This window comes from Rhipicephalus microplus, chromosome 1 (assembly GCF_043290135.1).
Source record: "Rhipicephalus microplus isolate Deutch F79 chromosome 1, USDA_Rmic, whole genome shotgun sequence".
Taxonomy (NCBI): Eukaryota; Metazoa; Arthropoda; class Arachnida; order Ixodida; family Ixodidae; genus Rhipicephalus; species Rhipicephalus microplus.
In genome coordinates, this window is record NC_134700.1 from 11,382,660 (window position 1) to 11,399,591 (window position 16,932).

The window sequence follows — 16,932 nt, forward strand, 5'->3', positions numbered from 1 at the left end:
TCTCGTCCATTGACCTTCGATCTGGTTATTGGCAGATCGCTGTTGACCCACGAGACCGAGAAAAAACAACATTTGTAACCCCAGATGTGTTATATCAATTTAAAGCAATGCTGTTTGGGCTTTGCAATGGACCGGCCACCTTTAAGCGCATGATGGATTCCCTTCTGCGCGGCTTCAAATGGTCTACTTGCTTGTGCTGCTTAGATGATATAATTGTTTTTTCACCGACGTTTGCGAGCCACCTTGAGCGACTGTCCAGTATTCTCCAAGTATTCCGCAATGCTGGTCTCCAGCTGAACTCCTCCAAATGCCGTTTCGGCCTTCGCAAAATAACTGTACTTGGTCACCTAGTTAACGCATCTGGGGTACAGCCTGACCCGGACAAAATTCGTGCAGTGACTCAGTTTCCCGTACCCTCTTCTGCTAAGGATGTCCGGAGCTTCCTTGGTTTATGCTCCTATTTACGCCGCTTCACCCAAAATTATCGCCAATATTGCGCGGCCTCTGACCGAGATTTTTAAAAAAGACATCCCATTTACTTGGAATTCGCCTCAACGTGCTGCATTTACGGCGTTCATTGCAGACCTGACTACGCCAATATTAGCCCACTTCGATCAGACCGCACCGATAGAAGTTCATACTGACGCAAGTCGCCACGGAATTGGTGCTGTTTTAGCTCAGCGTCAGCATGGACGTGACTGCGTCATCGACTACGCCAGCCGCCTTTTGTCCCCTGCCGAGAAGAACTATTCCATCACCGAAAGAGTGTGTCTTGCTCTTGTTTGGGCTGTCACTAAATTTTGCCCGTACCTGTTCGGCCGCAGTTTTACTGTTGTAACCGATCATCATGCGCTCTGCTGGCTTTCGTCGCTCAAGGATTCCATGGGACGTCTCGGTCGTTGGTCTCTTTGCCTCCAAGGATACACCTTCACGGTCGTGTATAAACCTGGTCACCTCCATCAGGACGCTGACTGCCTGTCACGTTATTCAGTGGATCCGCCAGACGCCACAGAGAGAGCTACAGAGGCTTGCATCTTATCAATATCAGACTTTCTTGATATCGCTTCTGAGCAACGCCGCGATCCGGATTTACTTCCCATCATAGAAGGCCTGAGTTCCGCTACTCCACCCACTTCTCTGAACTTGTACTTCCTTTATGAAGGGGTTCTCTACCGCCACAACATGCGCCCTAATGGTCCTGACCGCCTTCTCGTCGTGCCTTGCCATTTGCGTGTAGATGTTCTCCGACAGCTTCATGATGAACCTGCTGCTGGTCAGCTGGGAGTCACCCGCACTTATGATCGCGTCCGGCGCCGTATTTTCTGGCCACGTCTATATCGCTCGGTGCAAAAGTATGTCACCAGCTGCGGCCTTTGTCAACATCAAAAACGACCAACATCGCTTCCAGCTGGCCTCCTTCACCCTATTGAGATCCCTGCTGAACCATTCTACCGCGTAGGGCTCAACCTTCTTGGGCCATTTCCCACTTCTACATCTGGAAACAATCGGGTTGCCGTGGCGACCGACTACGCGACAGGTTACGCGATCACCCGCGCTCTCCCAACCAGCTGCGCTACCGATGTCGCCGACTTTCTACTGCACGACATCATTTTGCATCACGGTGCTCCTCGACAGCTCGTTACTGACCAAGGCCGATACTTTTTATCTCGCATCGTCCAGGATATTGTACGTTCCTGTTCCACGAACCACAAGTTCACAACGGCACACCATCCACAAACTAATGGACTTACAGAGCACCTGAATCGCAGTATCACCGACATGTTGTCGATGTATGTTTCTCCAGACGACCGCGACTGGGACGCAATGTTACCCTACGTTACCTTTGCTTACAACTCCTCCAGACATGACACCATAGGCTATTCCCCGTTCTACCTTCTTTATGGACGTGAACCCTCTCTGCCTCTTGATACACTTCTTCCTGCTGGTTCAAGCTCCCCTGTCACATACATCCGCGATGCCATAGAACGAGCCGATGCAGCACGACAGATTGCCCGAGAACGGCTCACACTTTCTCTAGCCTCTCAAAAAGATCGGTATGATCGTCACCACCGTGAAGTTTCGTATGCACCCGGTTCACTAGTACTCTTGTGGACCCCCTGTCGTCAGATCAGCCTCTCAGCAAAGTTCTTATTTCGCTATGATGAACCATACAAAATCCTATGCAAGGTCGCTAACCTCACCTACCAGATACCAGATACAGCGAGTCGACGATGAAGCGCACTCAACGCCACCACCATCTACTGTTGTGCACGTCGTAAGACTAAAGCCTCATATGTCACCCAACACTCCGCTTTCATGACAACCGCCGGGTTGGCGCTTTAACGCCGCGGGGTAGTGCCACAAGGCAGTGGTGGGATTGGGGCATAAAGCGGTAAAGGGTCTCTGCTTGGAAGAAAAGACTACGCAGTGCATAGAGACTGGTCCCAGCTCGCCAGTATGTCAGCCATTGCCATCGCATGCAAACATCGTAAATATCCACAAATATACGTTTCCTTGTAAGATTATGGCCGTCATGACTGCAAGCAGTTTATTCGCGGAAAACCAATCTGCTTCGGCTACGATGTGTGGTGCCTGAATGCAAAAAATAGCTACTTTGCAAACTTTGAAGTATATCCAGAAAAACGGAAAGACACTCTAAGCACGCCTTATGAAAAGAACTTCAGAAAAGCGGCTGCGCCACTCCTTGAAATGTGTGGGGTTGCTGACACCCCCAGTAGAGCTGTTTGCGCCGCGTGGCACAAGTGTCTCGTGCAAAAGCTGCACTTCTGGTTACAACTATCGGGCGGTAGGTGGCGTTGTGTTTCAGAGCGTTGATCCTCACTATCATCATCATGGTATAGCGCCGGCGGCCACAAGCCTTGGTGGCGGCGAGCGAGAAATAAGCTGGTCTCTTTTGGCGTGAGGCGGTGGCACGGACTGTTGTTTCTCCCGGTAGGTCTGCCGTGGACGGCACCGCAGGGCGTCTGCGGTTGGCCCGCGTGGCGAGTCAAGCGTTATCGACACTACCTTCTTAGTCGTGTTGTTCAATATTGTGTAAGGATGTCTTAGCGTGTTGATCACGGTTGATGTTTTAATTATTTGGCTGTTAATATCGTCATTCAAAAGTAGTTAAATATGTGTTGTTTGGTTTGGCTTGAACCGATCGCGTCTACTGTGTCTGTTCTCTCCAACAAGGTGGTAGTAATGCTCACCATTTCGAGACCCCACACTGGCTGCTCAACGTGGGGCTCTTGAAGTATCGGACGACAGCTTTCGCAGTTCGGTACAAGCTTTTGTTTAGAGCCGGGGTAGAGCAGGCCTAGGGAGACTTCTTTGATAGCGGTGTGCTTTGTTGAGAAGCGAGGAGATCAGTTTTGTGACGTGTTTGAACTTGTCGGCAGGTTGAGTTTTTATTTTTTGTGCTCGCAAGTGTTTTTTATTGTTGTTGTTGGTTTGCAAGAGCGTTGTTAAGGTGGGACGAGAGCCATGCGGTCTGCATCCTGGGGTGAGCAAAGCTTAGAGCAAGTGGATTGTAGGCCAGGCCCGAAGTGAGTGAGTACAGAAGCCTTGTGGGTTGTTGGATTTTCTGTAAATAGCTTCTTCTATCTCTTTTGGGCTCAGGTAGCCGGGCGTCGTTGCTGTCTGGTATTGCGGCTCGATGCTGGGGCGTCGCGACACCGTCCGGGATGGTGGACGCCGATCACTCAATAAGCTCCTGTGTGCGGCAAGCGATTGGGTTACCTTAAAGAGTAGATGTCTCCTGGTGGCTGCCTTTCTGCGCCTAGGCTTGGTGCTGGGTGGATGCCGGTTGTTGCCAAGGGACTCATTTGGCCGAAGGCTCTGCGCAGCTGCCTGTCGCACGTGGCACAACTAGGTGTGTCTTGGCGTTGAGGTGTTGCACTCTGCTTCCCTCACCTTTTTCTATCTTGCGATGCAGGATTCAAGAAAAGTGATTTTTGTTTTATTTTGATGGGCGTCTTGGCCGCCGCCGATGTATTAGCTAGCAGTACTGACCATCGTACCACGTGGGGGAGGAGCCCGAAGCTCCCTTTCCTTTGGCCTACTGCATTGTTCTTTGGAGTGTTTTGGAATGTACACAGCGGGAGTGATGTCACGCGCGGCTGGCTGTCTTCTGCACATCAACAGTGCCGCTGGCCAGAAATGTGGTCGTGAGGTCGGGCTATGGAGATGCCTGGGACTTGCACAACTGCCTGCAGCCCGGCACTCTTGTGAGTGCTGGTCGCAACAGGAAGACGTGTCAGCGCGAGTGACGGTTCGTCGCATCGACGGCAACGTTGCTGTTGTGGGGGCCGGTACTGAGGTGAAGTCGTCAAGCCGGGCGGTGCAGCAGTGTCAGCTGGCGGCGGTGTTGTCGTGCACGGACATTCTTTAGAGACACGTGTTGTCAATTTTTGTTGAAGCTTGTGTAGCGGATTTCTTTTCTTTTGGGATATGGTTTGAATTAAGGTTGGGGGGGATGTGAGGGTGCAGACACCCCCTGTAAAGTTTTCTTGCGCCGCGTGGCACACGTGTCTTGCGAAAAAGCTGCATTTCAGGTTACAACTACCAGGCGGTAGGTGGCATGTTCGCGAGCGTTGATCGCCACTATCATCATCATCATCATGGCATAGCGCCGCCAACGACAAGTCTTGATGGAGGCGAGCGAGAAATAGGCTGGTCTTTTTTGGCGTGGACGGTTTTCTCTCGCGGTGGGTCTGCCGTGGACTGTCTGCAGTGGGCCCACGTAGTGAGTCAGGCGTTAGCGATATTGCCTTTTTTGTCATATTGTTTAAAGGAGCACTGACACCAAATTTCAAGATATAGATGTGCCTATCATTCGATAGCTTGATATGCACAGGTCTTCAAGGCCAAATTTGAATGGCATCCGTCGCGTGGAAATTATTTTAATTCGATGTCAAACAGCGTAGAAAAGCTAAGGAGAAAAAACTAAAAAAAGACTGCCCTGCGGCATCGACACTCATGCTACGTGTTCGGTGTGATACATTCCACAAATACCTTCCTGAGTGATAGTACGCTAGTAACAACGACGTCAATGATCCGAGTGTATTTGGAGCCGACTCCCGGCCATGCTCTCACTAATGGCTCTCCTAGCTATGCTGAAGCGTGTGTGCGATTCACAGTGTCACATCGACTGATTTGACGTGTGCTCCACAGCATGAGTAGGATCATTCAGAGTTACAATGCGTGCCAGAATGTCAAGGAACCACTGCGCTGTGAGGACCTGCACACCGGGCGTGGATAAAGCGGAAATTGCGTGGTGTTTCATGCATTTGCAAGCTACGAACCTGAACGCAGCAAGTGAGTTGACTTCGTACGCACCGATGTGGACAGAGGGACTGGACGCCTGTGAAGAGCAGCCGCATTTGCTCGCTTCACTTTGCGCCTAGCTGCTACAGGGTAAATCCTGTGTTCGCGAACCAGTTGGGTTTCACTGGCAGCATGAGGCCCCTTCTCGAGGCCGGGGCTAAAGGGAGAGGGGAAGAATGAGTTGGCGCTACTTAACCTAGCTGGCGGAAAATGCATGGTGGGGCTTTAGTCTACGTGATCAAAGACACAGCTGGACTGACTGCACGTGCGCTCCTAGCAGAAGGAATGTAGTGTGCATGACGTCACCATTTTTTGGGAAAGCAGCATCAGCTGTGCAGCGGCCTCCACGTGGTTGCGAGGTAGCGCTGACAACACTACAATTTTGCAGGCTTTCGACCCATTTTGAACCACATTCGATAATGAATATATCAATAAATGTTACAGATATTCATTCGTACCTCAGATGCAATTTAGGTCACGAATCACTACTAGGGGGTCGATAGCTGCTCGTTGACGCAAAAATCTTGACATGAGTGAATTTGATGTCAGTGCTCCTTTAATATTGTGTAAGGATGTCTTAGTGTGTTGATCACAATTGATGTTATAACTATTCGGCTGACGCCCCGTTGACCCCCACCACTCAGGTCGTTGGTGGCGACTGGGAGTTGCCAGTTGGTGACGGGTCTTGTTCAGCACTGGCCCAGGCCTCCCTCTCCAGCATGGTCTGGGCTGCCGCATCGGGTGACAGCTCCACTGGTCTGGCAGGCTCGGGAGTCTCATCTTCGGTGTGACACACCATGGCCTCAAGGTAGCAGAGGCCATAAGGGTGTCCGGACAACCATGGTTTGGCTAGGTAGGCTCGTCCTTGTAACGGCGGCTCCGACGCAGCTTGCTTTCCCTGGGCTGGCGGTTGGTCATCCAGACACTTCTTGCGTGAAGGCCCGGTGATGAGGGCGATGGGGTAGGCTGGAAGTGGCGTTTCTTGGTTGGGTGGGGCGGCGATGCTAATATGGATGGTGATGGGGGTGATCCGTCGGGAGGCGTGGTTTCCTCTTCGAGCTGTTCCGGCGGCACCTCTTTCGCTTTTGAATCTGCTCGGTGAAAGTTGACACAGAAGAAAGGACAGGTTAACAATCGTACATGTGTTGCGCGCAAACCTTGCACCTCGCGTCCAACTTATCAAACGCAGCCTGCCATGGAGAGTTGTCTCCACCTGTTACGCAGAAAGTAATGCGGTTCTGGGCTCCTCACTTGATGTCGAGCGATCTCACCCGCCGCTTGCAGCTAGGAGGGGGACTGGCTGTAGTCCTCATCTTCCTCCCGTGACACGTAGCATTTCAAGTCCCATTTGTTCACCGGTCCACCGCTCAATTTGCCTTTCATGTTGGCGAGCTGATAAACAAGCGAGGAAACTTTCTCTCGCACTCGGTATGACCCGGACCATTTCGGTGCCAGCAAGGCAGCAAACTGTTTGCTAGCATCGCTGAGAATATGATGGCGCTGCAGCACCAGATCGTCCACTTCGAAGCGTACGTTCCGATGTGTGCGGTCGTACCGCGCCTTCTGCTGTGCCCTAGCAGCGCTGAGATTATTCCGAGCTTTATGTAAAGCTTCCGCTAGTTTCTCGCACAGCTGCGTTGCGTATTCAGCGCGTGCTGATGTCGCCACTGGCACTTCACTGCGATCCGCAAGGATGGTCTCCATCGGATTCGGCAGTTCTGTCCCCAGGCTCAGAGAAGAAGGCGCATACCCAATCGATCGGTTCACGGTCGATCGCAATGCAAAACCGATCTCTGGAAGGTAGGTATCCCAGTCCCCATGTCTTTCAGAGGACGCAACAAGCATGTGCTTGAAGTTGCGATTGACTCGCTCCGTTGGGTTCGACTGAGGTTGTTTTTTTGTGCTTAATGCCCAATGCGGCGCACATGTCAACAAACACTTTCGCAGTGAAATAAGACGCGTTGTCTGTAATCAACTGCTCAGGAAACCAGAGCCTGGTGAAAACCTCAATCAACTTTTCTACGATCACTCAAGCCGTCAGCTTCCTTAGGAGAAAAAGTTTCACCCATTTAGTGAAGTGATCCGTGATCATCAGCAAGAACTTGTTTCTGCTAGGAGTTGTGATGTTTAGGCCCATGCCGCAATTACGTTACATGCCGCGATTTGCCGGAAGTCTGGCTGTTAATCGGCTGTATGAGGCCGGACGGACGTCTGCCTCGTGGCTTGACGCTTTGGCACACACGACATGAATGGGCGTAGCGAATTACATCCTGCTTCATGCTTGGCCAGGTACCAAGGCGACACAACTTAGCGTAAGTCTTGGGCTGCTCGCATGCCCAGCAATGCACGAGTAATGAAAGTAGCGAAGCAGTGCTCCTCTCAACGTGCGTGGTATCACAACTTTGAATGACTCGCTTGTGTCATCGTCGGATGGGATGTACCTTAGCAGGAAGCTGTCAGAACCCAGCAGATATGAATCCAGCGCACTCACAGAACTACCAGCTAATGCTGAGCTCTCCGCACCGACAGCAATACCAGCTGCTCCCATGTTCACAGTGGCCTCACTACCACCCGGCTCCTGGAGCCTGTTGAATACCTTTCGACAAAATGGATCTTTCTGCTGAGCTTCTAATAGTTCCCTTCTGCTTAACACAATCCGTGCGCTAACGACAACCTCTACGTGGTTCACGCTTTTGCCTTGAACTAACGTTTCCTCCACTGTTTCCTGAGAGTGAGTTTCTTGCTCTCAGTTCGTTTCGAGTTAGTCGCGTGACTTGCCTCGTGTCGCACTGGAGCATGCGATAGTGTGATGGCCACGGTATTGTTCTTACCCTTTCGGTAGCGAACGGTGAAGTTGTAACGCTGCAGCAGCAATGCATAATGAGCCAGGCGGCCATTTGGTTCATTCAAGCGCCTCAACCACGTGAGCGCCATGTGGTCAGTTTCAATCACATATGTAATACCGTCGATGTAAAAGTCAAACTTACGGAGAGCGAAAACTATCGCGAGACACTCTTTCTCAGTTACTGAGCCGGCGGAGGGATCCTCCATGCTCCTGAAGCAGAATTGCTCCTAGACCCAGGTCGCTTGCACCTGTGTGAATCCCAAACTTCCTGTTAAAATCGAGTAGCTGCAGCTGAGCAGTGTTGGCCAGCAACATCGTGAGGCGACGCAGTGCGGCCTGCTGCTCTTGGCTCCAAGCTCAACGCTCGTCATTCCTCAAGAGCTTCGTCAAAGGCACCTGCACGGCCGTGTAGTCTGGAACGAATTGGCAATAAAAGTTCATCCCCACAAAGTGCCTCAGCTCACCGATACTGTTCGGCGATGGATAGCCAACTATTGCTTCAAGCTTATCCTTATCCGGCAAAATGGGTTACTCGTCAAGCGTGAATCTCAATAATGTTATTCGGGTCGCTGCTATATGAGCTTTGTTTGGGTTGAAAGCGATGCCCACAGACCTCAGCCTTTCTAGAACGTCTCTCAAGTGACGCAAGTGCTCTTGGAACATTTTCGAGTGAACCGCTATGTTGTCTAGATATGCCAGTGCGTGCTGCCACTTTGCATCTCCCAAAACACGGTCAATTAGCCTCTGATATGTAGCGGGAGCTCCCACTAAGCCGAAAGACATTCTCCTGAATTGGAAAACTCTCCTGTGGCATGTAAAAGCCGATTTCTCTTTATCCCGCTCGTCTATCTAAACCTGAAAATATCCACGGCTAGCATCGAGCGTTGTGAAGTACTTCGCCCCGCCAAGGTTGGATACTAACGATGAAATGGAGGCAAGAGGGTACGCGTCATTCTTTGTAACCTCATTCAGCCTGCGGTAGTCTACACAAAAGTGATATGTATCATCTTTCTTTGGAACTAGCACTACTGGGAAACCCCATTGGCTGTTTGACCTCTCAACTACGCCTGTGTGGATGAGTTCGTCCAAGGCTGCGTCAAGTGCTTTCCGCTTAGCCAAGCTGATCGGTTGGCGATTGCATTTCCAAGGTCATGCATCACTTGTGTCAATTCTATGCTTGACCAGCATAGTGCAGCTGGGGAGGTCTGTGAACATTGCGTCATACTCGTACAACAGCGATGACAGCTGCGCTCATTCCTCTTCTGGCAGGCTCTGTGCCTCCACCAAAAGCAAATGCATTGATCTTCCCTGCAGCGTGGCACGTTGTTCCGGCGGGGTGGTTACTCGCTTTTTCGGTGCGCTTTCCTCCTTGCATACTCGCTATTCTTCCTGCGATTGGCATGTCTTAGTCAATGCGGGGGCCTTTGAGAAAAGCTTTAGCGTGTCTTCGTCGCACTCTCGGTAACCACCGTTTGCAATGTCAGTGGCAATACCCAACTTGGCGAGGAAGTCTCGCCCAAGCATTAGAGACATTTACAGCCCAGGAAGATGCACGAGACCTCCCCTCACGCATCTGTCCCAGCGGATCATCAGCCTAGCCGTGCCGCTCGATTGCGCTATACGTGCCCATAGCAAGGCGGAAGATGGTGTTGCATTGTCTCAAGCAAATATTGTTCTCGCGGAGATGGTCAACACATTGCGCCAAACAAAGAAGAGTTTGTGCCAGTATCCAAAAGTGCTATGAACTTCTTTCGAGCTATCGTTAACTCGATTAGTGGTGCGGGCGAGTCTACGGTATCACTTGCGCGATAGACTGAGGGTGCAAGTGATTCGAACGCATCGGTAGAATTACTGATTGCCACGCGGTGTCTGATGTGATTCACCGGTGGCGGCGTCCGTCTCCCGAACCGCGCGTTTGCTCCTGACCAGGTGTGTGGTCACATGCGCGGGCGATGTGCCCCAGCGCGCCGCACCTATACCAAGGACAGCCGAAACCACCCCGGCTCAATTGTAAGTCACCTTTGTCAGGTGGTCCTCTCTCAGGGTTGCGCCGCTCGTTAGGCCTCATGTCTACAGCGCGCTTCTGCCGTAGATAGTCACGCACGGGTGCGGCGTGGGCTGTACGGAGCACGTAAGCATAGGGGTCTTACAGCTCCCAACCGCGTGGTACGTGCTCATCAGCGAACGATGCTGACGCGTTACCCCTAAACGCTTCCGAGTCTATAGCGAGGCTCGAGTGACTGCTCTGCGTGCGGAGGTGGGCCATACGATCGCGCTGGGAGGATGCCTTTGTATGCGCTTCGCCTCGGTGGCGAGCTCTTCTAGGTCTGCGAACTTGCATCCCCTGAAGTGCGCCGCAAAAGTCGGGTGTGCATGTCGCGTAACGCGCTCGACTTTTTCTGCGTTGGTGCCGTGAGGGTTAGCAAGACGATGCAGTTCATCCATCGCCCGTACATGCTTCAGCAAGGATTCGTCCGGATGCTGGGTGCGTAGCTCGAATTCTCTCCTCAAACGCCACTCATAATTAGCCGGTAGGAATTCGCCGTGGAACTCTTTACCATGCGGGTGCGATGTCTCATTAGTCAGAACCATCGAGCTCCGAGAGCTCCGAGACTTGCTCCGAGAGCGACACCGGGATCACGCGCTCGGGAAGTTCGGCGTCGGAAAGCCCCGTCTCCTGCTGATAGAGCAGCGACCGTTTGAGATACTCGTTGGCGCTCTTGCAGTCGTGGTAACCCGTGTAGGTAGGCATGTATTCCTTGACACGTGGGGGCCTGCGCTGTGTTCTGCAGGGCGTTCGCCATGTTTTGCATAACTGACAGCGCATTCAATAAGAGTACCTTGCTCGGGGGCGAATTGTTGCCCGCCGACTCGCCTACAGTTGCGGCGTGCGTCGGCGTAACTTGAGGCAAACGGCTCTCTGTTAGTATTGCGAGGTATTGCAGCGCCATGCGTGACACTTTCCGTCGTAGGCCTAATCTCAGCTAACGCAGTAGCTGCACCCTTTAGGTCATACCGTGTGAAACGACCAAAATCTACGCTGTCGGAAAGTCCTAAATGTGCCCCCGCGTTAGCCAAAGGATCGCCACTCTGCGACGCGACATCATACAACATTGACAAATCTTGGAATTCCGACAAGCCTGTTGTCCTACGTGTGGAGGAGAGTTGGTAGTTGCTCGCGTCCACAAAACTATCCGTGCTGCCGAATCAGTTAAGTTGGGCACGATTAAAGTCCGATGCACGAATAACGCCTTTTATCTGTAGCTTGTCTCATAGTAGCTACACGGGTTCGGGCAAATAAGGCAACAGGCTAGGTCAACAAAATGATACTTTATTGCTTTACGCTAGCAATAGCGCGTCGCGAAGAGAGACGGATGACAAAAGTGCCGACGCTTACACCTGGGTCGTTGCCATCCTTGGCTCGCAGGGGGTTGCGGGCTTGACCTCCTCCTTTTTTCGTCGGTGTCAGAGGGAGCGTGCGACTGACCGCAAGCCAGTTTTGTTGACTGACCCGGTTTCCCGCTGCTTGACGAAGGTTTGTTTCTTCGCCGAGGGAATGAAACGCGTTCTGTGTGCCAGGAAAAGGGGAATCGTGAGCGCTGGCCGTGGGGTTGTTCCATCCCTTCGCAAGAAGATTTATTGTCCACTACCTAAAGGAACAGACATGTCCTCACGACTAGGCTGTCGCGTGGCCGTAAGAGGGAAAGGGTAACTGGGCGCACGTGCTTCCCCACCATGGAAACTTGGCAGGATAAGCATGATCTATAAAGGAACAGGGGACGAAGCTGACATAAACATTACCGTCCTATAAGAGTGACATCAGCGATCTACAGACTGGCGATGCAGATTATAAAGGAAAGATGTGAAGCATGTATGAGGGGGTGCGTGGGGAACTGCATAATGGGTTTCGAAAACACAGGAGGTCGAGAGTTGCTACCGCAACTTTCGTCCTCCTCCTATTTTGGTGCACTGCGTCAGTGAGGTCTGACGCAGTGCATCGAAATAGCAGAAAAAGAACACAGGCCCCTGTGGCTAGCATTTTTGGATATCAAGGGAGCGTACGATAGCGTGGTTCAAGAGGACTTGTGGGGAATAGTGGACACACTAGGTGAGAAAGATGGAGTCACTAATCTTTTAAAGAATATCTATAGAAGTAAGAAGGTAGTTATAAAGTGGGAAAACAGGTATCCAAGCCCAGAGAGTTAAAATGTGGGCTTAGGCAGGGGTGTCCTCTGTCACCCTCTTTATTCATGATGTACCTACAAGGATTAGAGGCCATATTATAAGGGAGTGGACTTGGCTTCAACCTCTCTCACCAAACAAAAAAAAACTAATTGAACATGCACTACCAGCATTCATGTAGGCAGATGATATAATGCTAATGGCTGACAACAAGGAAGATTAGCGCAGAGATTGATGACATCTGCGCTAATGAGGAAGATAAGTTAGATTTGAGATTAAGAAAAAATCAACAGTCATGATTTCTAATAATAATTAAGGTAGTGAGCTTACAATACAGGAGGTCACGGTAGAGATAACGAATAAATACAAATACCTGGGCGTATGGATAAGCAATGCGACCGAGTACCTAAAGGTACACGAAATATACGTAACGACTAAAGGTAACAGGAATGCAGCGGTGATGAAAAATATGGCACTGTGGAATTATAATAGGTATGATTTTGTGAGAGAAATATAAAAAGGGGTCATGTTTCTTGGTCTGGCTTTGGGCAGTGCGGTCTTGTGCTTGTGACCAGAAGTTCAAGCAAGATTACAAATTAAGCAACGTGGAATAGGTAGGCTTGCTTTAGGAGCTCACAGGAATACACCAAATCATGGAGTTTATGGTGATATGGGATGGACATTATTCGAGGGCAGCGAAGATGCCTTCGAATTGCGGAACCTCTTACAAGACTGACACGGCCAGATGTGCCTTTCGTATGGACGAGGAACAACAAGCCTTCGTAGAGCTACGCAATCGACTGCAGACAGCTCTAGTGCTGGCACATTTCGACGACACTGCCGACACCGAGATCCACACAGACGCCAGCAACGTAGGAATTGGAGCCATTTTAGTTCAATGGCAGAACGGCGCAGAGCGTGTGATCGCTTACGCGAGCCGCAGTCTCACAAAAGCAGAGGCTAATTACTCTACCACCGAAAAAGAGTGCCTAGCAGTCGTTTGTGCCATTAGCAAGTTTCGACCCTACCTATACGGCCAGCCATTTCGAGCGGTCAGTGACCACTATTCGCCCTGTTGGCTTGCCAATCTGCAGGATCCATCAGGCCGCCTCGCCCGCTGGAGCCTCCGACTTCAAGAGTACGACATAACGGTGGTCTACCGACCAGGACTAAGTATACAGATGCTGACTGCCTGTCTCGAGCTCCTATTTCCCCGACGTCATCTGACACTGAACAAAATTTGCCGTTTCTTGATATCGTCAATGTGGTGCGAATGGCTGAGCTTCAATGTGAGGACACTGAGCTACTTCCTGTCATCCAGCATCTTCAAGGGGAAGATGTTATCGTCCCACGCCAGCTCTCGCGTGGTTTAACATCGTATTGCCTGCGGAACAATGTTCTCTACAAGACAAATCTTGAGAGCAGCCAGGATATTTTCCTCCTCGCTGTTCCAACGGCACTGCGTGAGGAAGTTTTGCAGGCGTGCCGTGACGATCCTTCGGCCGGTCACTTAGGCTTTGCTAGGACATTAGCGCACATCCGACAGAAGTACTGCTGGCCACAGCTGTATTCCTCCGTTCAGCGCTATGTCCGCACCTGCCTTGACTGTCAGAGGTGTAAAGTTCCACCCACAAAGCCCGCCAGTTTCCTCCAACCTTTAAATTCACCTCAAACACCATTTTAGGAAGTGGGAATAGATCTTCTTGGTCCATTCCCTACGTCATCCTCAGAAAATAAGTGGATAATCGTCGCAACCGACTATCTGACTCGCTATGCAGAAACCAAAGCTGTGCCTAATGGAACTGCAGTTGAAGTCGCCAGATTCTTTGTCCACAACATTGTTTTGCGTCATGGTGCACCTGCTGTTCTCATAACCGATCGCGAAGCAGCATTTACGACAGAGTTATTGCAACAAGTCGCCAAGCTGACGCACACCAACCGCCGGAAAACAACAGCTTATCATCCCCAAACGAACGGCTTGACGGAGAGGTTAAACAAAGCACTGGCCGACATGCTATCTATGTATGTTGATGTAGAGCACGAAACATAGGATGAAACGTGGGATATTTTTGGTTAAGTATTACGGCTAGGTGGCGTTAGCCGCCACCCGATTTAAAGGGTACAGCCATATCAATCCATCCATCCACTCATTTGCACCCCAAAATGGCTGCCCAGACACCTAGTTACACCTGCGGCACAAGGTGTTGGCACCGGCTGCACCTTTTTGTATGCGGTGCCGCGCACTTTTTTTTAATCGAATAGACTATGGAGTCTAAAATACCAAAAGACATTAGAGACGCCGTAGTGGAGGGCTGCGGTAATTTCGACCACTTGGGGTTCTTTACTGCGCACCTGGAATCTGAGCACCCAGGTCTCAAACATATTTGCCTCCATTGAAAATGCTACCACCTTGGATTGTGCCCTGCGACGATCAGATCAACCAGTTAAGTAAGGGAACAGAGCGAGCGCTCGTCTCACTGGTGAGCCGTGTGTTGCCATGCGTAACGTAGTAAAGTAGAGGTCACTGGTCAACACATTTGTTAAAAACACCAAAAAGGCGCGCTCTGAAGTGCACTGACGACGTTGTCTGATTGCCACTATTTCGAAAGAGCCATAATTATAGCACATGCCAAGCCGCCATGAGTGGGTTGTCAACAACTAGATATCGGAAAACATGGAGCCAAAGGGTGCTGGAGCGTGCACTTATGGCATTCTAGACAAGTTTCTTGACCCCTGTATTTGTCAACTGTTCACTGGTTACTTCAAAAATGAGAAGCGCCTACTGTGTAATGCCCCAAGACAACCGAATGGCCAACGGGAAGACTACAGGCTGTACACCTGTAAACTTCAGTAGATTCCCTTGATGGCGCTAGCAGCCATATCAGCAAATGCCGGTAAACATATTCCTAAGTATGTTTGCCGCCCCACGACAGGGCGCCTAGGTGACCGGCCGTTCATGTAGGCTCCCCATACACAACACACTTGGCACTCCCCTCGACAAGACTCATTACTCTCATACCTACACAACTATGCATGAAACGTGAAGCCACAGAGGAGTGACTTCAATTATGCGGGCTTCGTTTACCAGGCTCTTCAATCCGACAGGGCATGGAGCGTGGAAGTGCATTGATGAAAACAAAACGTACCTTCCCCACCTGCTAAGCTTTCGTGTCCCCCCCCCCCCTTTTGTCACTTGACCTCAAAGTCGCTTGACAAGGCGTAGCTAGTTGACGCCGATCGCTTTTCCAGTGACGTCACATGATGCGACGCTTAACTTTGGGTCGCGTGACCCCGAGCTGTTGTAGTTCACCACCTTGTGGCACAGCAATGACACGAATTAGATAAAAAAAAGGTTCTTTTAGAGCAGTATGGTGCAGTAATTTCCAGTTGGCATAGGTTTTCCACTACTGCATTTTTTAAAATGAGAGAACGTTCTCAACGAGGTCTTCATTTCTACCATTGAATGTTCCCTTAATATTAGAGCGCAAGCAGTCTTTGAACCTTTCATAATTAAGCAATGTTTTCACTTTCTGTTGATTTGATGGGACATTACACTTCAAAGTGTATAGAAAGGTACTCAGTTTGAAGACTTTATTCAACCACTTGTGAAGAACTTTTTTTTTTGCTCTTTCTCTATGTTCTGCTTCTAGTTGCCGCCAGTCCGCAATCATCAGCAACACCTTACGTGCACAGCAAGCAACCATATATATAAGCGCTGCCCATCTAGGGTTTTCTCACCCTTGACAAAGAAGCCGGTTCGGCTTAGAAACGTCGAGTTTCCCTAGAATAAGTTCATGGCTCAAGTTTTCCGAATTTCCCCAGTTCCTATCCCAACCATGCAGATTTCTGCCAAATGTTTACCTTTAATTTCCTCAAATCCACACAGTACAGTTCTGGTCAAAAGTTCCCAGGCCACACTTCCATATAAGTACGTGGGATAGTGGCCTGGAAACTTTTGACCCCCCCCCCCCCCCCCCCCCCATACATATCCTCACTGTTGTCCGAACAAGAACTAGGATGGCCTAAATTAAGGAAATAACATAGGCAGAGCATGCATGCTTGGAGCAATACCATGCCAGTTGAAAAAAGAATAATTTATTTAACTAGGCATTGCGAATGCCCAGCGCCTGCTCCAACTCGGCTCGACGCTGCTGCACCTTGCCGTAAAAGTAGCGGCACACGGCTTCCTGGGCCCAGCGCTGGTAGTAGAAGTCCGCACGGCGTTCTTCTTCAGGGCTGCCCACTACGTCCGTCATGGTCTGCACCAAGACAATCATCACTCATGAAAGGTTTGTTCCAAATAGTGCCTTCGACGCGTTATTCTGCCAAACATGCAGCTATCTGCACAGCGTCAAAAGCACATTACCAACATGCTCATAAATCCTGAACACAGCACTAACTCTCTTTTTAAGTACTGATTACAATTTGATCAGTGTAAAGAGACAACCACTGTAATGCGGGGCCTGGCTGTCATTTGAAGAAAATGTAGCTTGATTTTGGTGCTTTTATCAGTGGAATGACAACAAATTTACACACACATTATTAAGGTCACAATGGAAGATTGTCAGTGCTATGGC

General features: G+C 50.4%; 1 protein-coding gene across 3 annotated transcripts in view; it reads right to left on the reverse strand.

The window, feature by feature from the left end:
- Positions 1 to 16,434: 16,434 nt before the first annotated feature.
- Positions 16,435 to 16,932, reverse strand: part of Bap60 (Brahma-associated protein 60) — a 215,740-nt gene continuing 215,242 nt past the window's right edge. For all 3 annotated transcript variants that reach the window (XM_037429363.2, XM_037429362.2, XM_037429364.2), the window contains one exon: positions 16,435 to 16,614. In XM_037429363.2, the coding sequence (XP_037285260.1) occupies positions 16,459 to 16,614 (156 nt within the window). In that variant the 3' untranslated portion in view covers positions 16,435 to 16,458. The remainder of the gene's footprint in view (positions 16,615 to 16,932) is intronic.